Source organism: the organism of the source record quoted next, unplaced genomic scaffold, assembly GCF_019419815.1.
Source record: "Pyrus x bretschneideri cultivar Hongxiangsu unplaced genomic scaffold, Pyrus_bretschneideri_v1 Contig1, whole genome shotgun sequence".
NCBI classification, from domain to species: Eukaryota; Viridiplantae; Streptophyta; class Magnoliopsida; order Rosales; family Rosaceae; genus Pyrus; species Pyrus x bretschneideri.
Window position 1 is genome coordinate 17,029,525 of NW_025999390.1, and position 24,007 is coordinate 17,053,531.

Below are 24,007 nucleotides of genomic sequence, written 5' to 3' on the forward strand. Positions count from 1 at the left end.
GCTGGTTTTTGAAGAAAATGTTTTTTTTTTTTTTTTTATTCTAAAAGTACTTCAAGTGTTTTTCTAGGTTTTACTTGTATTTTACTAGATATTGATCCCAAAAACATTTTCAAAAAAAAAAAAAAAAAAAAAAAAAAAAAAACTTTCAGTTATTTTAAAAGCACTTCCAAACGAGCTCTTAAACATTGAGATTTAAAGCTACTGCAAGTGTTACTTAGTACTATGGTCTAATAACATTCTTCTTCACTTGTAAGTGAGAGACCTTAGGTTTGATTCTCAGGCGAATTTAAACTGCATTATTGCTAACTCATTGTCTAGCTAAGTCGACATTTTTCCTTCAATGTAGATAATATCATTTGTTCATAAAAAAAGAACACTATTGCAAAATAGATATTTTACGGTTATAAATTGAACCATTCAATACTACGGGAAATTATAACCACACCCTTTTATATGCAAAGCCAATTAACGTACAAACAAAATTTCAATTCAATTATGCAGCTTAAAAAAATTGTTTTTACAAAATCTTTTCATCACTTGCCATACGTGTATCACTTCCACGCTCACTAGTATTTACACATTTTTTAATTTTTCTTTCAGCTATCTCTTTGTAAATTAAAAACAGAAACAAAATTTCTCATATCAAATCAACTATCCTTGCTTCATTTCAGCAGGGGGCATAAAGCTCTCCATTGTCAAACCCCATATATTAAAATCCACCTCATCAATCTTCCACGTTTCCTCCATCTCCCTCTTGTGGTTTGCAGATTGCTCACCATATCTGAACACCTTAACCCTAGTCCTCCCACTATGAGCAATGTTGATGCCGTCGACGTACTTGTAATCTTGTATGACCGACTCGGTGCTCGTCTCCCAAAACACATCCGTGTCGTCCCCTTTGTTTTTCATGCTAAGTAGCCTTGAGTCCTCAAATTTCACCAGTAGACCCGATCGCTGGCTAAAATATCCCCATATTGTGTGGTGAATTATCTCATAGTTTGGACCACTCTGTGCCTCACGAATTGCTGGACTCGTTTCTAGCTTGAGGATGAAGCAATCGTCGTCGTGGATGATCTTCTCACCGATGCACATTGCATCTGCGAATAGATTGGCCGTGGCCCTTGGGTCTAAACCCTGCATATGTTCACGTCGAATCAGTTCTCAATGCGATGAAATTAGTTACCCTACTGAACAGTTTTTAAGAAATGTAGCAAAAACAAATATTTAAGAAGAAAATCTTCACACATTTACTCACCACTACGTCTGTCAATGGGATCCCACTTGTATTGACAAATTAATTCTATCAGATATGTGGATCTATTTAGTATAGATTTTGTTTTGTTACATTATAGAATTTGAATCCTAAACCTAGCTAGCCTGCTTATACCACGTCACTAGGCTAATTCCATTTGCTTATATAATACAAATTTTGAGGTACGGATTCAAGAATAGTTTTATGCACTTTAATTGAGATTCTGTGGCGGATTCACATACGCGAGTGGCATGTCTGTTTGAGACGAATTTCCGTAAATGTGGTGCAAATAGTTTTGTTCTCGTTCCTACAAGAAATCAGAATATGTTGAAGAATATATGTATATGTACCTGTAGAAAACGGCGCAAAGGTCTAGGTGGGCCTTGAGAGACGGCTGTTTGTTGGTTAGAGGAATGCCTCCATGAAAGCTTGCCATTGCTTCCACAGATAACCTTGCAGCCAGACACAACAAGCTCTAAGCACCACAAGTCCGGATCCTTTTGCCACAGCACGAAACCACCCCTCTCGGCTGAGCTCCTTTTCACCTCAACGCTCACGTCCCCTTGGTGAAAATCCGATGCACTGATCTTTACCTCGCCAGTCACACACATGCTGGTCACCGAGTTCAGTGCTGGTTGCCCTCCGGTTGCTGCTGTGTACTGTTGCACGATGTATTTGGCTGTTGAAGCTTGCTGTAACATATTGAGTAGAATTATTGTGATTATTTCAAGCATAGGAAGTGATCTTCAGATTCTTATTATTGTGTTGGAACTATTGCACGATGTATTTGAATGTTGATTCTTTCTTTATTTATTTACAATACGTATATTCTCTTTAGGTATTCATTCGAACGAATTGTCTCAACTCGTATTAGTTAGAGAATTTGTCAATAATATTAATGTAATAAGTAAAGGTGGTGGATGCCTTATAACCATGCATTTTCAGCAACAACAATAGAAATCCGTAACAAAGTATAAGAAATTAATGACTATGAAAAGGATCGATGATTCTTACGATGGAAGAATCTCTAACTGGACGATGGACGGAATGTCCCAATTGAACTTGAAGAGGGATGAGAGGAGAGCCAACAAGGTAAAGCAAGAACCGCAGCTCGTTTAAGCGTCCAGCGATGACCGGCGCAGACCATTTGTCGGAAGTTTGAGCCTTCATCCACGTTAACATGTTCTGCCATCGCAAATGCACATTGCTTCCCATACTCGTGAACATCTCTTCTGGTATGGGGACCTCAAGAACCGTCTCGAGGCCATCTTCTTTATCAATATTTGGACAAAGCTTCCTCATGTGTATTACGATCTCATAAAAGAGAGAAGGGAAAAGGAAGAAAAAAAGAGAGAGACTTAGAGTCAAAGGGCTTAATTAAAACGCCTTGCTCTCCTTCCTCAAACCTGATGAGGGAAAAGAGGGAACTAAGTGGAGAGAGTGGAGATGGTGAGAGGATGGGAGTGGATGTGAATTTGCCAGAGGTTCTCCTTGCTTGTAGGTGTCATGTGGGCAAGATTAGATGGATTTGATTTGTTAACTTTCTATTTTAGGTGCATAGTTAAGCTAAATTGAATAACAAATAATTGTATTCTTACTAGTCAGAAAATTCGCATTGCTATAGTCTAACATGTTCACTTGAACAATTGTATATCTGTGTCTTTAAATCCTTCAAATTACAAAACCATTCTCGTCTCATTTTAATAGAAGTAAATAATTATGAGGTGACAATAAATTATTGACATACATACAAAGCTTCACCTAATTTTCTGTTCAAATTATAAAAAAATTTATCCAAAATGATTCCTGAAACTACCATGACTCATCACAGTGACTCCTGCGATTTTAAATCAATAGAGGTGATCCCTGAGATTATTCACCGTCACTCATTTTGATCTTTTTGTGAAAAATTTTCGTTAAATTAAGGATATTTTTGTCAAATTAACACTTCCCTTTGAAATGATGATTTTTTCAATTTAATGAAGATTGTTCACAAAATGACCGATTGACATAGAACAATCTCAAAAATTATTTTGGCTAAAAAGCCAAATTTATATGGCAAATTGCTATCCATTGCTTTTTTTACTGCATTCCAACACCATTTGCAACGTCAAATTTAGAATCATCATCACAAGTGTTTCTACAGAAAAGCATTTCCATCATCACAAGTGTTTCTACAGGGAAGGATTGTGGCAGTTTCTTCTCTTTTCGTTATGCTTTTTCCTTTGTACTTTTTCTACTGTGTTTTCCCTTTTTTCTATCAATCATGTTTAGTCTATTCTCTACAATCCTTTGGCATCCCTTTTTCCGAGTCATTTTCAATTTGATTTGTAGCCACTCTTCATCTCAATTCGTTGCTATTTATCGAGTCGGTGTGTCAAATTTCGGTGTTTTTCACTGATTCGGATGTCATCTACACCATCACCTTCTCTCTCTGCGCCTTTGGTAGCGTTGCATGTGGATCTCCATAGGCTTCATGGCTGGTTTTTTTCCTGCTTGTGGTTACGATTGAAGAGATGTTCTTGGCCGCTGGAGGCGATTGGGGTGGGGATGCTTTGTCGGAAGCATGGAATCGGGCTAGACTAGATTTTTTGGTGTGGAAACAACTGTAGCAAAGTTGTAGGTTGTTCTCGGTTTTTTCTGGTTTGGGCTCAACCTTTGGTTGGGCTTTTTCTGCTTTTTGGGCTAGTCCTTTTTGGTTTGTATATTTTGTCTGTGGGCCAGGGATTTGTAAGTTTGTGTTATTTGTTTAATAAAGGTTTTTTATTTTAGTTGACCAAAAAACAGATCTTCGTTTGGTCTCTTCCCTGACATGCAAAAATAGAAAGAGAAAAAAAAAAAACCGAAGGCCCAAGCGACCAGAAAAATGCCTGCAAACATAATGAAGGAAATTGAGATTTCTTCGCCGTAAAATTCATTGAAAATATGAAAAGTAAACAACTACTTATAAGGCTATAAGCAATGTAAGATCCATTCTCTTTTGACGTGGATTTTTCTCTAACACTTTCATGTCAAATTTTCAAGCTGACCACATAGACAATACTAATCGGATGATGTGGAGTATGTGTAGCCATTGGGTTTCATACATGGAACAACATGTTCTGAGACCATGAAGAAAGTTGAGGTTCCACCATAAAACTAATTGACAATACTATGAGAAACTCAACTATTTATAAACACATGTAAGATTTTTTTTTCTCAATGCAGGATTTCTCTCAACACATACCAATAATATCTCTCTCCTATATACAGTAGTTAATTTATTTTGTTTGAATTGTCATCCCAAAAAATAAAGCAAGGTGAATTACGGAATTTGGCCTTTAATCTAGTAGTGCGAATTGGAATCTTTTGCTATATAAGCAAAGATTGTAATCACCTCATAATTAAGCTTTTGAATACAACATAAATAAAATCTCTTTCACTACATCATTGCAATTGGTAAAAGCATAACATAATCAATACATTAAATATACTAATTAATGAATAACTGTAGGTAAGTGGTGGATTGACTTAGTGTATAGGGGCTTTTTTTTTTTCAATTCACTGTGCTCTGGGTTGAAGTTCTCTCCGTCGCTTTAGTCTAGTAACATAATAATATTGCTTGTAATAAAAAAAACCCGACAATTATAGATCTTGATAATGTATTGACACACACACATTCCAAATTCCAAGTTCCACTAATTTTATCCCCAAACTAGTCATGTTCTACACATTACTTCTTGAACACATTCATACAGTATCATTTCTAGACCTACTAGCATCACTAGTTTTGCTGAAAACCATTTCCATCTCTTCCAAGGATCTTCCCTTGGTCTCTGGCAAGAAGAAAAAGAAAAATATCCAGGCTAAAACAGCTATGCCTGCAAACATAAAGAAGGCCCCTCCAATTGTAATTGCCTTGTAAATTGAAATGAAGCTCATAGAAACTGTTGCATTCATAAGCCTATTCACAGCCACCCCAATACTGGAACCTTGTGCCCTAAGCTTCAAAGGAAAAATCTCAGTACTGTAAACCCATGTTATGGGCCCCAGCCCAATTGAGAAGAATGCCACAAACACATATACTGCCACAATACTGAAGCTTAGAGCCCAAGTCAGCTTCTCTTTGGAGTGCTCAGCCATGGTCAAACCAAACCCTAAACCTGTTAGGGCTATAATCATGCCACCAGTGCTGGTCAACAGTAGGCGCCTTCTCCCAGCTTTGTCAAGGAACAGTGTGGCTACACATATAAACACAGTTTTTGTGAGTCCAACTCCAACTGTGGCAAGCAATAACTTGTCTTTGCCAATGATCCCAGCTTTTTTGAATATTCTTGGACTATATAACACAACAGCTTCTATCCCCGTCGCATGCTCAAAAAAGTGGATTCCAATCGCTGCAATTAAAATCCGGCGGACGGCGGGCGTTGGCCTCAAAAATAGTTCTTTCCAAACCCCTTCACCCCTAGTGGTGTTACTGACCTTCACCACATCTTCGTTGCAATTTTTGTTGATTCCAGCAGCAACCAAGATATCGCGAAAACGGTGCTCAGCTTCTTGTTTGGAATTAGAAACTAGTAACAAAGTTTTCTTGGCTTCTGCTAGCCTACCTTGCATCACCAACCATCTTGGGGACTCGGGCATTTTGAGAATCCCAAAAGCTAAGACAATTGAAGGAAGTCCAGCAACTCCTAGCATCAATCTCCATCCGAGTTTCAAAGTGAATTTTCCAAACAAATAATTTGATACATACCCTAGTAAGATTCCAAGACTTATGCAAAGCTCTGGGAGCGCGGTTAGACGGCCTCTTGATTTGGCAGATGAAATTTCTGCAGAGTAAACTGGAGCAATCATTAGTGCAAAACCTACACCGACGCCAGCAGTGCACCTCCCAGTCATTAGGACTGCATAGTTTGGACCATACCCCATTAGCACTGCACCTATTAAGAAAATAATGGAGGCTAGAACAATAGTGTAACGCCGACCGATGTAATCAGATGTTCTTCCAGCGGCTAGGGATCCCACTAGAGCACAAATGTTTAGTATTCCTGCAAGTACTTCAACTTGTACATCGTTGATTTTGAGGTCTTCCTTGATGAAGATCATGGCTCCACTCATCACACCAGTATCTAGATTGAGAAAGAAATTGGTTTTCATGATTACCACATTCATAAATTGTTGGATCATGCGTTCTTGTTTAATTAAAATATAATTAAGGGAAAACCAAATTGTTTACAAGCCAATTGATCTAATTAAGGGGGGTATTGAACTACAAACATAACAGATTAAAAGAAAATTGTGAAATGTAGCATACCATAGCCAAATATAATGGATATAATGGAGGCTACCACAGCACAAGCACAAGCAATCTTGTTGATCCTTTCCGGTGTTTCGCAGCTTTCACCACTGCCCTCCACCTCCATCGGGGATGTAGTAGTATTCTTCGGCATAGCTGCGCTCGTCTGAGTATTCTAGCTTGTAGTGTGTGTTCGTCACAATCTATATCTAGGTACCACTAACCAATATTATGTCTCTCTTCTATAACAATTATTCTTCACTAGGAATCATTCATGAATAAGATTGGGATACCGTGTATGAAACTTTCCCTGGATAATATAATATCGTCAATTGGATATAAAATCTCGGATGCATGAACACACAAAGAAATTTTAGGAAGGATGGACAGGAGAAACTTATGTGTCACTCTGGCTACACAGATTAGCTTTATATAGGAATATAATAGGCCAAGTTTGGAATTCATGCAATAAAGAGTATTTTAAAGGTAGGAACAATATTGGAAACACCATGTGGGAAATGGATAGCCTTCAGTATGCCAGCAAAATCGTGACAAACTTGAATTGATAAACTGGTATGTATTTCTCTCAGTTAGTGTGATAAAAGCACGCTTTAAATTAAAACCAAATATGTTCAAAGTTAGGCCGCTTTTGCTAGTAGTTTTCACTTTCAGAAGCATGATCATTAAACCACGACGAGGAAAATGCCTAGTTGAACAAAAATACTTACAGCGCATTGATAGGTCACTTGTTTAGTCGGCCAAATCCACCGGCTTGATGTGCCATTGACCAAGGCAGCTTTAGATTCTAATACGGACATTTGGAAAAAGAGAAAAACACAAGATCTTAGTTATAAATTTGGATAAGAACTCTTGGTAGGATCGAATAAGTTGGTATTTCAAATTTGTGGTACTAAGGATTGAATTGTTTAATATGTAAAAAGTGTAACAGAAAAGTACCTGGAAGATTAGCACCATCCATGCATTATTGCGAGTAACGTGGGAAATTAGAACCGCTTTCACTTATGGCATACAATAATATACTATAGAGTACCAGCTGTGGTACTAACTTATCAAGTGGGTTGGGCGGTGAAATAGCTAGGCTATAGTGTTTTTTGTTGTGTCACGCATTATCAAATTTTGTTTATACACATGCAAAAAGAACAGAAAATCGGATATAATTCTAGGATTATTATTTAGGAATAATCCGGATTTGCTATATTCCATTTAGGTCTAACTTTCTTTCCAATTTAACAATTTTCCGTTTTCAGCGGATGAAGCAACCTATTTTTTTTGTCTGGATAAGAGTTAAAATGTTTTTTTTATAAGACATTTAAATTGAAGACGAATTAATTGTAAAATAAAATTTTGATTCAATTTACCTTAGTTTTCAAGTATTTTCAGTTTCCATCTAAGGTTGCTAATTTTGAATAATATGTCATCGTGTAACTCTTTTGGATGTGATCTTGTAACTCTTGTGATTCGTCTCCATCTATTTGGTTTTTCACTCACCTCTTAGAGATTTTTAGTTTGTTGCACCAGGTTCAATTTAGCCTTAAAATTATCTCTAATTCCTAACCCTAACAACTGTTTAGATCTCCTTCCTTTATGCATGACACAAGTGCTCTCCTCTACCCTCCCAGTCCACAAATCCTCCATTTGTTTGCTAGATGTTTGCTTTCAATTGAGAAGTCTCTTCTGGCCCTTGTATTTGCTACCCACCTCGAGAGCGAGTCATCACTCACTCTAATGAAGGTGTGCAAAACCGATCAATTTGAGCTGGTTGGGTCTCTGCGCTGCCTCCTATGGTTTTGATGGTGTTTAATTTCTTGCCTTGTTGGCATCAGAAGTTTTCTCTTGTTGTTCCTCAGGTGGTGGATATGGTTGGTGGTATTGGCTGCTCATTTCATTTGTTGTGTATCTTAGAGGTAAATTTGTGTATTATTTGTGCATCTTTGTTGTTGTGAAAATAGGGATTACATTTGTTCTTCATTTGAGACTTATTTGCAATTGTGGTATTAATTTATGGCCTTTGTGTTTTGTTGGTACTGATCGTGTATCAACATGACCTGAACGACGAATTTGTGAGGTACATAGTGGTTGTGGCGAGGACAACTTCCGTCAACCGACGGAACCTAATTGAGTCATCATGTGCTTTGCTTGGGCTTCTTTGTCCACTTGGCCTACTAGCAGCTTTTCTTTAAGCTTATCTCATTTAACATTTTCATGTTCAACAAAAAAAAAAACTCTTGTTTTGATGCAGAGGGATCTTAATCTTCGTCAACGGAGATGGTTGGAACTGCTTAGTGATTATGATTGCACGATTGATTATCACCCTGGTCGTGCGAATGTGGTAGCTGATGCACTTAGCTCCTATTTTTTCTAAATTGTAGCCTTTCAAAAATTTTCTACAAGAGTTTATACTTCCTCATAAACAGGAAGGTGAGAATCGAACAACACTCACCCAAGTTTTTATTATAATGATTAATGAAGACTTACCCATAAACTATACCATAATTTTGTAGAACAGAGAGAGGAAAAAAAAAACAAGGTATTTAGAGCTTGATCAAATCTGTTGAACTAGTTTTTTAATCCCGCAAATCAAACCTATTGAACAATGTGACAGTAATATATATCATGTGTCAAAAAGCACGACAAAAGATATATGGTAATTAGGTAAGATGTCATTTGACTGATCAAACCAGGAAATTAGTTGCAAACTTGACCAATAATCTTGTTCCAGTTTTATGTAGCACCAATAAACTTGACCAATAAGGCAATAACGTTCTGTATTTTGTTCAAAGTTTCCGACCGAGCAAACGATGTGCAATATAAACGAGAATAGCTTAAAATTGATATGAGTTGAGATTTGGGCCCACAGACAACATGTCTTAAGATATGGTCTGTCATGTATATTAGCCCAAATGTAGAAGAGACAAAAATTAAAGTAAGCTCAAACTTTTTACGAGGGGAAGTTTTCCAGTGTGAATATTGTGCAATCACGTAATATTATCCGTATATTGTTGTTGTTTATTTTATCTAGCAGGGAGAGAGAGGGTTAGCGGCAGAGAAAGTGATTGTATAGAGATGTGTTTGTAGGAATGTAGGGGAATGTGGTTTTATTCCTCCTACGTAGTGCCTTTATTTATAGTAATAAGGGAGAGAAGAAATCCTTCATCCCCAAGGAATAGAAGTCATAATAGGAAAGGATAACTAGAATCAAATCTAATCTAGGATTTACACAATCACACTTTAATAGGAAGTTTACAACACTCCCCCTTGAGTGTATAAATACTCAAGGTAGATTCAGCATCATGTAGAAGTTGAGAAAGTCGACTCGTCAAAACTGATTCTAAGGAACACGTTATTCTCAATAAGGTAGGAACTTGCATAAGGAAGTAAGTCTAACAAAAAACCTTAAGGCTAAGGCAAAAACCTGAGTAGAGACAAAATCCATAGTCTAAGGAAAAATGCGTGAGTAATGCAAAGTCCAAAGAAACGTCTACGAGACATCATCAGGTATATGATCAACCCAAGGTGGGTGCCTTGTTAAAACCTAGTTAGATAGTAAAAACCCAGTGGGAAAATGATCCTAATCGTAGGGAAAAAGAGTACATTAAGATCAAGCAAGTATACTTCAGGATACTCCCCATAAGTTTGACACAATTCCAAAGAGAACTAGCTATGTTACAACTCAGAAAGTTTACGCATACCTATTCCTTGAACAAGCTTCTGAAACGTCGTCTTTGACAGTGATTTGGTGAAGAGGTCGACCATATTGTCTTGTGAACGGATTTGCGTGACTTCAATCTTCTGATGCTCTTGTTGTTGATGTGAGAAGAAGAACTTCGGCGCAATGTGCTTGGTGTTGTCTCCTTTGATGTAACCCTTTTTGAGCTGTTCGATGCATGCTGCATTATCTTCATAAACCGTCGTAGGGACATCAATGACGGGATAAAGATCGCAGAAGCTTCAAATATGGCCCACAACTGCTCTCAACCAAAAGTATTCTCAAGTTGTTTCATGTAAGGCGAGAATTTCAGCATGGTTAGACGAAGTGGCAACTAAGGTCTATTTAGTTGACTCTAAGATATTGCGATGCTTTCAATGGTAAAGACATAACCCGTTTGACAACGCACCTTGTACGGATCAGATAAGTATCATGCGTCGGCATAACTAACAAGGCAAAAATTGACTCGAGAAGCACGCCCGGGGTAGGGTGTGAGGCATCACTCGAGGATTTGTAGGGATAAAATAAACCAAAATCCATAGTACCCTTAAGGTAACGAAAGATATCTTTAACACTAGTCTAGTGTCTGCGTGTTAGTGCATTACTATATCTTATCAAAAGATTAACAGGGAAGGAGATGTCGAGTCTAGTGCATTGAGCTAAGTACAATAAAGCGCCTATCGCACTTAGATAAGGAACTTCAGGCTCCAAAATATCTTCATTATCTTTCTTTGGTTGGAAGGGATCTTGTTTTGCATCTAGTGATCCAACAATCATAGGAGTACTCGAAAGCTTTGCTTTATCCTCATTAAAGAGATGTAACACCTTCTGGGTGTAGTTCAATTGATGAACTAAGATTCCATCCAAACGATGCTCTATCTCAAGACCGAGACAATATCGAGCCTTTCCTAGATCTTTCATCTCAAATTCCGACTTCAGGTGCGCGGTAGTTCTCGCGAGCTCTTCAGGAGTTCCGATGAGATTTATGTCATCAACATATACTGCAACTATTGCAAAACCGGAATGTGACTTCTTAATGAACACATAAGGGCATAGTTTGTTGTTCACTTATCCCTGACTAGTCAAATACTCACTCAGACGGTTATACCACATTTTTCTGGATTGCTTCAAACTATAAAGTGAACGCTTCAGCCGAATTGAGAACGTGTTTTGGGGTTTGGAAATATTTGATCCAGTCAATGTAAGTTCTTCGGGAACTTTCATATAAATTTTCGTATCAATATGCCCATAGAGATACGCAGTTACTACGTCCATTAGCTGCATACTCAGTTTTTCAAAAACGACCAAACTGATAAGGGAGCTAAAAGTAATCACATTCATAACGGGTGATTAAGTTTCGTCATAATCAATCCCGAGGCATTGTGAGAAGCCTTGTACAACAAGACAAGCTTTGTAATGCACAATTTTGTTCTTCTCATTACACTTCTGAACGAAAACCCACTTGTAGCCAACGAGCTTCACTTGTGGAGAGGTATGAGCTATAGGTCCAAAAACCTTATGTTTCACAAGAGAATAAAGTTCGACTTGAATTGCTTGTTTCCAGTTTGACCAATCAGTTCTACGTCGACATTCATCAACGGAACGGGGTTCAATGTCATCCCTCAACATACTCTTAGTAGTTACTGCATATGCTAATGCATCGTCTACGATCATCTCATTTCTACACCATACATCATCTAAGCTAGCATAATAGACTGAAATCTCACGATTCTCAAGAGGATGATTCATCTCTTCAAAGACACTTCCGTCATCTAGAATTTCCTCATAAGTTGGATAGAATGAGTAAGCGACGGTCGGATTCGCAGTAAGCTTTTCAGGTGCCTGTGTCGTGGGTTTCCTCTTTCGGGGGTGTGAATCCTTTGAACCAAGAGGTCTGCCATGCTTATGTGTAGGGGCAGATGCTTGGCTAGCCGCTAATGTACGTGGATTAGCCAAAGTGGCATCCCAGGCTTCCATGAGGGAAGTCCATCATATATTTGGTACATCCATCTTTGCAAGCGTATTCACAGCTGGAATATGTGATCTTGTCACTCGCGCTAGATCGGTAAAAGCATTTAGCATGCTCTGAGCTATGATCTGAAGATCTAATATCTGCTGCACTTCAGTTTCAAACTGAGCGGTGCAAGGATTTAAATGAGACAAAGTGGGAGTCGTCCACGATAATTCGTGTTGTTCTTCAGGAACTTTGACGTTCTTATCTTCCCCTAATGATGGGAAAACTATCTTATAGAAGTGACAATTCATGAAACGAGTGGTAAAAAGATCACCTGTCAAAGGTTCTACGTGACGAATCATTGAAAGAGAATCATATCCGACATAGATTCTCATCCTTCGCAACAGGCCTCAGGCAGACCAACATGGCTGCATGCATTATTACATGGCCTCAAGTAGCGATCGAGAGTGTGGTACATATGACCAACGACGTTTAATGAATGCCTCTACCAGGCCGTTCTGGGTGTGAACATAGGGTATAGGATGTTCAACTTCAACACCAACTGACATGCAATAGTCATCAAAAGTTTTAGATGTGAATTCTCCAACATAATCCAATCGAATAGATTTGTGTTGTCTGCAAAAGTTTTAGGGTGTATATACTTAATGACAATGATATCTTATAAATAAGAGGAATAGAACAGACTATTCTTAATCAATGGTCACCTATGTGAGAGTAGAAGTGAGTCGCTTCTATGAGAATGAGATGGCTAAATTCTCTAAAATTCTTATGAATTCAGGAATTGTTCACGACCAAAATGAACACAACCATATGAATCATAATATATTAGGATTAGTGATGTGTGTTGCTTACTATCTTGGTTTACTATTGCGATGAACAGTTCAAGATCTTCTACATCCACTGCGTCACCAAGTAAATCCGATAAGTATTCACTAGGGTAGGTTCAAGTTCAAAAGACACCTCTCTTGATGCATCTCTTGCCCGCCTGTACTCTCAAATTCTTTCCAATTTTCATTCATGCGGGGGATTGTTGGAATTACATATTATAATTATATTATAATATTTAATTTTATTATGTGAATGAAAATATGTATGAATGGTTGCATTGTTCCACATGCAAACATAATGCCAAGTAGTGAAGAACCAACGGTTTTTGGTTTGAAATATTGCATATTTTCTGATAGGTTACATCTTCTCATCAAACAGTGCAATGGGTTCTACATAAGCCCAAAGACACTAAGACGTGCATGTAGAAAATTAGAGTTAATTTTTACTCTTGAGAAATATGGTTTCCCCATTACTTTGTTTCTCTCATTCTTCATTTGTCAAATTCTGATTCGTGTCTTGAGAGTACGGAATATATAAAGTTCACTAGAGTCTAAAGATTGAAGTGCTTCAACGTCGGATTATAGAATGTTGAATCCTGGGAGACAGAAGCCTACTGAACTACAAGCACAAGGGTAGAGACGAAATTAGACATTGCATTTATGCAAGCCTCAATCTCCAAGTTTATCAGTTTTTCTAACTTTTTCTCTATAGTTGTTTATATTAATTTCATACAAAATTGATTATGTGAATTTCTTTAGGATTATTATTATTATTAGAATTTTTGTGTTATTTTTGTATTTTTTAGGGTAAATTACATTTTTCTACCTCAACTTGAGGTTGCATAACAAATTCAGACCTCATCTTTTGAACATTGCAATGTCATACATCAACTTAAGAATTTGTTACAATAGCACACCTCCATTAAAAAATCTGTCAATTTGTCTGTTATCACAGCATGTGTAGAACCCACTCTTTTGCCCACTGAATTAAAAAATTAAAAAATTAATGATTTTATTTTTGTTTGAACAAAAATTAAAATTAATGAAAAAAAAAATCTCCCTCTCCCTTCTCTCCCTTATCTTTTGCCCTTTCTCTCTTCGAATTCGAACGCCGACTTGCTCTCGCCCCCACTGCCATTTCTTCAAATTCTTGATCTTCACCATGTCTCTAAGTATTCTTCTTTTCTCAACCATAAATTTAACAAGTTAAGAAAAACCACACCAAACAAAATTGGGAAATTGAAAAGAAAATTTGAGTTTGTGCTCTCTACTCTGTGGAATGAAAAGAAACAGAAGAGGGAATATTGACATCGATGTGGCATCGATCTATAGAAGGCGACCGTCGATCCACAACGAGCTGGTTCTGGACCTTGCAGTGGTTGCACCGTCGCAGCGAAGACGACTCTACAGTGGTTCTGAGCGGAGGAAGACCCTGTGCCGCCTTGAATCAGGCTTGGTCTCCTCGGAAGTCGTCTTGAAACAGGCTTTCCAGAATATGGGTTCCTTACGCCGCCTTCCTCCTCGACCTCTGGCTCACCCTAGTCTTCTCCCAGATCGCCTTCTTCAACTCCTCCCTTCTCTCCACCTTCACCTCCTTCCTTCTCGCCGCCTTCCTCTGCGCCGAGACCAATTTCCTCATCGGCGTCTGGGTCTCTCTCCCGTTCAAATAATTAATTGTTAAATAAATTTTAATTATTTTTAACTAATTTTAATTGTTAAATTAAGTTTAATAATTTATTAATAATTAATTAATTTTTTATTCCAACTAGCCAAGGAGTGGGCTCCGCTCTTGCCACATCATTATTTAACAATCAAATTAACAGAAAATTTAACGGAGATTTGATATTACAGTGAATTTATAAATTAAGGTATGAAATTGTAATGTTTTAAGCATGAGGTATGAGATTGTGGTTCAACATATAGTTGAGGCAGTTTTGTGTAATTTATCATATTTTTTAATATTGCTACAACACCTAGCGATTTAGAACATGTCACATCAACTACAATTAAGCTTAGTTTTTCTTTAGAGTAATGTTATTCATACCATGTTTTTATACCACATTTCCATACCACCTTAGGTGGCATCTGACGTGGATAGCCAAAGTATTTGAAAAATTTGCAAAACCCAAGGAAATGAAGGAGAAAGACTCTTCGTATACCAAAATCATCATTTAATTAATTAGTTTTTCTTAATTATTAATTTATTAAATAATGAACTAAATTTAAAAATCTAATTAATTCAAATGATGTGGTTATTCACATCAAATGTCACTTAAGGTGGTATAAAAATGTTGTGTAAAAACATAGTATGAATAGCATTACTCTTTTCTTTAATATTATTAAAGAAATTTTTGCATATGAGGGTCATATTGTCATGTAATGATATTAATCCACATGTTTTGGTATGAGTGTCTGATATAGTTAATACGCTTACCAAGTAATATGTGATTTAAATAGTCTCTTTGTAGCGGGTTCAGCAATGAAGAATAATCATACTGCCTTTCCCTCTTCAAGCAGAAGCAGTCGCGATGCGACGAGGTTTGTTAATGGTGACAAGAAGGGGTTTTAACAATATATGTGTAGAGAGTGATTCACTCATAATTGCACTGCGGGATTCGTCACCAAACACGTCTAAGATTGGGCAGCTGGTGGAGGATGCAAAGGCTTTGGCATTGGGGACCACTGGAGTTAGTTTCACCCCTGTTTGTTGTCAAACTGATGAAGCGGGTCATGGGATTTGCACACCAGCTCACATGGTGTTCCCGGAACCCAGAAAATTTTCTACACGTTATGGACTATTTAATGGTTTTACAAGCACTTGGTTTGAAGAGTCGTGGATTTAGCTCCTGATATTTTATTTGAAGAATGTAATTTATGATTTGGACTGAATAAGTTTGACGGACAGAATCTTTATTGAAAGTTTTGTACTTTCTAATCGCTCTGAATACGAAGGAATTAGCCTACAATAAATTCAAAATCTTATCTGTTTCTAATCATCTTATGCGGGATGAGAATAAGGGCCGTAAGGCTACGTTAATTTGCTCTCTTTTGAAATGGAGTTCTAAATTTCTTAAATAATATCATATTGATCTTTCCTTCTAAAATAATAATACTACGTGAAACCAAAACTACTGCAGGGTATTCAAATTTCAAATTCAGAAGACAACATAAGTACAAGCAAGCTGAAGAAAAAGAGAAACAAAGGACATTAGCTTAAGCATGCAAAGCAAAATGAATCGACCTCCACAAGTCACGTCAGGGATGCTCAGAGCGCGCCATGCTGATTGCTGCTGGGGTGGGGGGACATCTGAGATACTGAGAGACTACTGTACATACAAAAAGGAGCATTAACTTTGCTTGCCAAAGAGCAATGGTCCAAAAGGACAGAAAGAAAAAACCAGGAAAACAAAAAGAGACACTTGCATGCAATATGATTTTGTTTCCTTGGATCCCCACCACACGTTTGATGAAATACTTCTTCTCTTCTGGTTGACTTTTCTTTGACTTATATACAATCGGCCCAGTGCCCACCCATTCAATCTCAAGCATAAAAAAAGCTTAGGCTCCTTTGCTTTTCATGATTTGGTAACGTTATACGTAAATTCAATTTCAATGCTGGCAATAGTAGCATGAAGGGGACAAGACTAGCTTGCTTTTACTAATCGTTTTGACTTTGAATCCACCACCAGGTGCTACAGTGTTGGGGCCTAGCAGCCTAGAGGTGAAAATTTTCACCCATCTGGGTTATAAAATTTGAAGCTTGTCTCTTAAGATGGCTCCTGATTCTCCTTCCCTTATAGCTAGGGTTTGTGTACATTACAGTCAAAATACCGGCTTGTAAGAGGGAAAGATGTCTTGGAACTCATATACTATTCCAAAACCTCATGTTTTTCTATGCATGTGAGATATTGCTATCCTAACACCGAGCTTTGAACAACAGACCTAGGCCCGGCCCGCGGCCGAACCATGGTTCTTGGCTCCAAGTTAGGGTTGGACACACACTACCATAGATTCTAACCTTGTTTATTAATTAGTCCCCAAACTTTGAACCCTAAGGCCATCTCCAAACGAGGGCTGGCCAGAGAGCTCGTTTTAGCCCTTTGGCCTTCCAAGATATTAATATTTTAATGAACAGTACAAGGTCATATTTGCCTCCGTCTCCAACCGAGGGCCAAAGGACCATAGGGCTGGTTTTAGCCCTATCACAAAAAACTGTTTCCAACCGAGGGCCAAACATAATTTATTATTTAAAAACTACAACTTAAATTTAAATCCAACGGCTAAGTGACGTCAGAAAAAAAATATGAAAAATAGAAGTTATAGGAAAAGTTTTGTAAATAAAAAATAATAATAAAACTGTATAAAATCAAATGCAATGGCTAGCTAACATTAGCTAGCCTTTGCATTTGAATTTTAGCTTAAGAGTTCCTGTTAGTTATAATTAACAAGAATACATTTATATTAAGTAATATAAATGTATTCCTGTCGGTTATTTAATATAAATGTATTCCTATTGGTTATAACCAATAGGATTAATATTTTTTCTGGCCAGCCTCGAGCTGCAGCCAGCCCTCCAGCCCTTTGGCCGTTTCAGATTTCGTGGGGCCCTCTGGCTTAACCCTTGATTGGAGACGATTTTCGGACTATTTTCGGCCCTTCGGCCCTTCGGACCCTTCAGTTGGAGATGGCCTAACTAACTTCGAATAATCCAAGACCTGAGGCTCAATTTCTCTTGTGATCGATAACATGGGAAAATAAAGTAAATTATTTTTAATTTAATTCAATCTTTATTTTAACTAATCAAATTTAAGAACGTATAAATGTATTGATTTTGTGTGCTTAAATAGTTTTATTGAACTAAAATATGAACTAAGATAGTCCACCCCAACTTCTTATCCCGTACAAATGGGAAATGGTATAGGTTTTTCAATTCACATAGCCAGATGATTAGAAGCATGGCCTGCCAACCAAAAAAAAAAAAAAAAAAAAGGGAAGCATGGCCTCATCCCTCATGTGCTTATTATAAAACTCAATGGTGATGATGCATGGGTAGGGGCCTAGGGGCACATCATCTATTGATCTACCCTACAGAATTACAGTATGCAAGCTCTGCAAGGTGCAAAATCCAGCTTTAGATATGAACTTTGTCATGACTCTATTGACTCTTCCCACCAAAAAGAATATAACAATAATAATAATACCAGTTGATGTATCAACATTTTTGTAATCCATGATCATCTTCCAAGAATCCATCGTCGTATGGCTGGATATTACTGCATGCATACTGCACTGGTTACATTACATGCATCCAGATCTTTGGTCACATAGAATCATGACTGTCTTACTATCTTGGAAATCGGCTCCCTCAGCCTTTTATATAAGATCAGATGATCGTCTCCCAAAAATAATACATGAAGAGAGAAATGCCAGCAACACAGCAATCCACTGAGAAAAAGAGGGATACCCTCCCCTGTAGTTTGAGTATAATGCCAAACAGAATATATAGGTTACCCTGTTAACATATCCTACCATATAGATTCTCTTTTACTGTATCTTTTTCTTTCATGGTTTTCAACATATATTTGCCTAAAGACGATATGTTACGCTCCTTACTCGATAACTTAAATATAGCATCACAAAATAACGTTTTCTTGTTAGAGGAATGTTTATATATGTTGGAGGGCTTTGAATTTGTACTACTTATGATCAATATTTTGTATTCAAGTAATTCCCCTTCTCTACTATGACTAATAATGGTCAAGATAACTGGCATGTTTTCAACCCACAACATACATAGTTTATTGTTTCTCAACAAGAAAAACATATTTTTAACTGTTAATTATCATGTCTTTTATAATTCTTATGTCTCTATATATGAAGATTTATGTTGCCAGACAAAATACAGTTAAAATTAACCAGAACAGAGTCTAACAAGATATATAACTACACAGTTGATGCAAAAGCATTTCTCAAACACTATATTAGAACTTACAAAAGAAAAAATTGGAAGTAGTTATAGTTAATATATAAGTGACATTGAATCTGTGTATTGTTATAACTTATCAATATTAATGGTACTACTCTCTTTTTCTTTGTCCTTCCTTTATGGGTGGAATTGGAAAGAAGTTGTGATAAATGGGCACACAACTGTTTTTATAGGGAGATTAATTATTTAGATTAAATTTTATAAATCATATGACTATTTGTTGATGATTGAATTATTACTTAAATGTTAGTTAACGTACTTATTTTTTATTAGTGAAGAAATTTTTTAATGTCGAGAACACGACCGAGTACACCACGTCTAATAATATAATTGGTTAGAAACTTGAAACAAAAAATTTCAACCAATAGTATTATGCCAATTAATGTACGGACTTTATTCCTAGCACAGTAAAATTTTTTTATTTCTGACGCATCATATATTTTACGAGTATAGTTAAAAAGTTTTCCACCTAGCACTGCTGTTTCCATATATATACTAGCCCCACCACCTCTTAGCATACATACAGTTCAGTGTTTTGTTCACACTGCTGCTCTTCACCCCTAGCTCTCTTCAATTACAAGTTACAACACAGACACATGGCGAAACGTTTCAATCTCCGATTCTCCCGAGTCATCACCTCCTTCCATTCCTGCCGTTCGAAAGATCCCTCCTCTCTCCCCTCAAATCCTGTCCCTTCATTCCTCCGTCCACCCCCCTTAGCCACGGCCCCGACACCACCTCTACCGTCCAAAACCCACCACCACTCCTCATCCATCAAACGCCACGTGTTATTTTGCGGCTGTAGACCCAGACCAACGCTCTCCGACGACGACCACACCAAATCATCGCCCGATCTTCATAAGTTCGAGTGGGACCGAGAGGACAAGTGGCACGTTGTCGCAAAAGTCTACGACATCACCCCCCGACGCAAAATCTACACTTCCTCCGCCTCGCCCGAATCCGACGCAAACGACGGCACTTCACCTCCTCCCTCCTCCGCCATAGAGAAGGAACAAAAGAGGAAAACGCGACGAGTCAACAGAAAGAAGAAAAGAACGACGAGTCGCATCCGGATCAGCGCGTCCTCGTTCGAAACCGGACTTTTCAGCAGCGAAGGCGGCGGCTTCGACGATGGCGAAGAAACCGAAACCCTAGTCTCCACCAGATCATCCTCCAGAAGCTTCTCCACCGACTCTTCTCCGCCGCCAAGGCGAAGAAAAAAGAAGCGGAGCAGCAGCGCCGCCAGACACAGCTTTTCGAGGAAGTCTGCGGCAGGGGAGAGCGAAGCTGTGCCGGCAAGGCTGTCGATGTTTCAGAGGCTGATACCGTGCAGGGTGGAGGGAAAAGTGAGGGAAAGCTTCGCGGTGGTGAAGAAGTCAGAGGATCCTTACGAGGATTTTAAGAGGTCGATGATGGAGATGGTTTTGGAGAAGCAGATGTTTGAGGAGAGGGAGCTGGAGCAACTGCTGCATTGCTTTTTGTCGTTGAATTCGAGAGAGCATCATAGGGTTATTGTTGAAGCTTTCACAGAGATTTGGGAGGGTTTGTTCTGTTGTAGTGCAAGATCCTCAGGAGCTAGGGTTTCTAGGGCTCTTTGAAATATGATTAACTAGTGTTTTAACTTTTAATCAATGAAATGGAAAATAAAATTGCTCTCTCTTTAGTTTCTTCACAATGTAGTTAATTGGGTATTGTCATGCATTTTTCCTCTACGTAAAACTAGATGATCACTTTGTAGTAGTACTTGGGAGTTGGCATGCATGATGAAGCAAGCAAACACATGTTAATTATTAACTGGAAGTACCAAATATAAAACATAATTTGTATCTTATCAAAGGAAGGTAAAAAAAAAAAAAAAAATGCTCCACTATCTTAGTTTTGTCCTTTTCTTTTAAATATTTTGACATACATTAACATGGATCTATTTTCTTAGAGTTTAATCTTTTGGAAACGCTTAAAATGGTATCAGACTATTGATTCTAGAAGGCTTTGGATTCGGAATGACAAAACCTCCGCCAAGTGTGGTCAAATGATTTCATTAATCTTCATCTCATTGATTAATTTGATTTAAAGATGCTTGCATTTAAAAGTAAACGGGAAGACTGGGTTTGTGAGATTTGGTTGGAGCTTCTCTTACCGTGGCGCTTGACTAGGACAATATTTTGGCTCCGTCACTGATCACTCAAAAAGAATAATGTGACCTAGTTTTTTAGGAATAGTGTTGATTTAGGCCTTCACATGGTAGAAATCAGGTTCAATTATTGTCTAACACCTCAATGAGTCAATAAAGCAAATAGTAGGTCATGAAAGCCGTGTTCAACGGAGGCATTGGAAACCCCATGGACCTATGGAGGATGTAAAGTTGCAACAGCTATAAACGAGTTTGCACTTTTGGTCGACAAGACATGAGACTAATTGATGCCCTGCTCGTTTGACAGGAGGAGGAGGAGGAGGAGGAGCTAGCCTCATATCGATCGGTAAACGCAGGCGGATTCATAATCAATAATATTGACGACGACCAATTAAGCATTTGGACCGACTAGCGATTAAAAGCTAGCCTTCTGGACTGCATATAATGATTATGTTGTAACTTGCAACTTTAAACATTAACGAATAAATTAAGCTAATCCTTTTTTCCGCGATGCACGCTAGCTGCATATGGAAATGGAAGTATATAACATTTATAAAATTGGAAAAATTGATAGTGATCTTCTAGTTTTTTTTTTTTTTTTTTCATTTATTAAAGGGAGAAAACTGATGGCAAACCACAGTTATCTATTCCTTCCGGGGGTTGAGAAAACTCACAAAGACATTTCAACCTCTCCCTGGCCACACCAGCAATGGGTTTCGAACCCAAGACCTCCAGTTTTTAATTTGAAGGAAGCCTCACAATCCAGCCTTTACCACTGGGCCACCAGCTTGTGGTTATAGTGATCTTCTAGTGGAAGTGGTATGCTTTAATTAAATATGAAAAATGAAAGAAGACTGCCATTAATCTTTTTCTTTTTTTTCTTTTTTTTTTGAAATGTTCGTTACTAAGATTGTTTTTTTATATTTAATATACACCACTAAAATATGCAAATAATTCTCGCAAGCGCTAATCATTAACTATCTGAATGGGGACAATTGTCACTAGCATAACTTTTTTGAAAACATGCAAGAAAATGTTCATGAATAAGGATTTTAATTGTTTGTTAAATCAATACCTTGTTTGATTGTGCCATATATAAGAGGGATTACCAAAACCTTTTCAGCCCACTAGTTAATACATTTGTTTTGTTGCATGAGGATTATATGAATTTTGTTAACATCTCGTCCATACACATGTGAGCATAATTTAACTGTTACAAACAACGTAAGTTCTACATACATCAATTATCCAAAATCGTTCACACAAGCATGAGCAACTGAATATAACTTACCTCAAGGACTAAAACAAAAAACTTCACCATTAAACCAATGTTCAATGTGCTTGTTCATTCCACTACCTCGGTCTTTTTTAGGTATTGCCAGTTACTTCTATTCCTTTCACCTTTTCTTTTTAACGCACAAATGGAAAGAAAGAAAACTCCCCTTCAATATGTATTGTACACACTTCACGTAACGTAAAGTACCCACAAACACAATGGAATCGAATCCCACCATCCATCTCTCGACAAAAAAAAAAAAAAAAAAAAAAGAAAACCGGTCGTGATCAGTCAGGTGGTGAGAGCCTTCTCTTCAATTGTGACCCACCACTGTAGTAAAAAGCAAGACTTCACTAATACCGTTAGTAGTAAATTTTGATGGGGCAGGGAAGTGCATGTCTTTAATTTAAGGTTAAGGTTAGAGAGATTAAATTTCTAAATCAAAGTTTGTCAATCAAATAATATAAACATTGATGATTGAATTATTACTTAAATGTTAATTAACGTGCTTATTTTCTATTGGTGACATATCATTTAGTTTGAAAATTTGATTTAAAAATTTAATCTTTCTAGCATCATCCTTAGTTTAATATTTCTTGGCCAAAGAGAATGAACTTGTTCTGGAAATGGGTAGGTTTCGGTGGGTGGAAGGAACACACGGCACCAGAGATTCTTTACCAACCTCAGAACTAAAATTTTAATTTTATCTGGCTCAAGGTTGAAAGAGTTAATTTACAAATGTATCCATGAACTTAAGTGGTTATTTTACTTTGGTCATATACTTTTTTTTCCCTAAAGTGGTGCATAAACTTTTTAAAATGTGGTAAATGAGGACAATAGTGACATCAGCTACAAAAGTTGACAGAATTAGTGGTTAGTTGTTTTTTGGTTCGAACAAACCTCAATGCCAACTATGTTAACAAAAAATCCTTTCGCACTAACACCAAACCGTCACAGCCTCTATAGACCACAAGTAGATCGAGAGACGTTCATTGTTAAGATCATTCCCGAACAATGCAAGAACAACAACTCAGATGGAAGCACAAGTAAGAAATCAATATTTAAGGTGAAAAAATATTCGGATTGGTTGTTATGTTTCCTTTTGAACATATCAAATGAGTACTCTTAAAAATTAAGTGATTACGTGTCAGTAGATGAATGACATTTTAGTCAAGTAGACGAGTCGTCAAAATGCCCTCCAAACTATTTTGTAATACAAGAAGATTTGTTAGGGTTCAAAAATTGAAAAAACCAACTTGAAATTGGGACGAAATAAATTTGAAGGGCCAAAGTGGAAAAACCGAACGTCTGAAATCAGCAACCACAGCAGCACTTGGCCCCAAGAGATTTCAATCTCCGATCTTGTTTTCGATTAGCGTAGCAAGTTAGCAGCAAATGAAGAGTATCATTAGACTCATCGGTCAGTCACAGTTGTGGGAGCAGCTCAGGACTCGTAACCCTACGGTCCTACACTTGTTTGTCCAATCCACCCTTGGATTCTTATCCTTGGACTATTAGTGACTCCTGCCTTGGGATTGAGGAGCGTGTATTTGAAGGA

The 24,007-nt window shown here is 37.5% G+C and overlaps 3 protein-coding genes across 3 annotated transcripts; 1 reads left to right on the top strand and 2 right to left on the bottom strand.

The window, feature by feature from the left end:
• Window positions 1-541: 541 nt before the first annotated feature.
• Window positions 542-2,630, bottom strand: LOC103960862. The gene is made up of 3 exons (XM_009373357.3): window positions 2,267-2,630; window positions 1,603-1,944; window positions 542-1,134 (listed from the first exon to the last, which is right to left on the bottom strand). The coding sequence occupies exons 1-3, from the start codon at window positions 2,552-2,554 to the stop codon at window positions 652-654; spliced, it is 1,113 nt and encodes a 370-aa protein (XP_009371632.1). The 5' UTR covers window positions 2,555-2,630; the 3' UTR covers window positions 542-651.
• Window positions 2,631-4,894: 2,264 nt separating this feature from the next.
• Window positions 4,895-6,957, bottom strand: LOC103960805 (probable polyol transporter 6). Its single transcript, XM_009373293.3, has 2 exons — window positions 6,546-6,957; window positions 4,895-6,360 (listed from the first exon to the last, which is right to left on the bottom strand). Exons 1-2 carry the CDS (start codon window positions 6,679-6,681, stop codon window positions 4,982-4,984), a joined length of 1,515 nt encoding a protein of 504 aa, XP_009371568.2. The 5' UTR covers window positions 6,682-6,957; the 3' UTR covers window positions 4,895-4,981.
• A 12,597-nt stretch (window positions 6,958-19,554) lies between these two features.
• LOC103960804 (transcription repressor OFP7-like) lies at window positions 19,555-20,699 on the top strand. Its single transcript, XM_009373292.2, has one exon. It carries the CDS (start codon window positions 19,639-19,641, stop codon window positions 20,638-20,640), a length of 1,002 nt encoding a protein of 333 aa, XP_009371567.2. The 5' UTR covers window positions 19,555-19,638; the 3' UTR covers window positions 20,641-20,699.
• The last annotated feature ends 3,308 nt before the right edge of the window (window positions 20,700-24,007 follow it).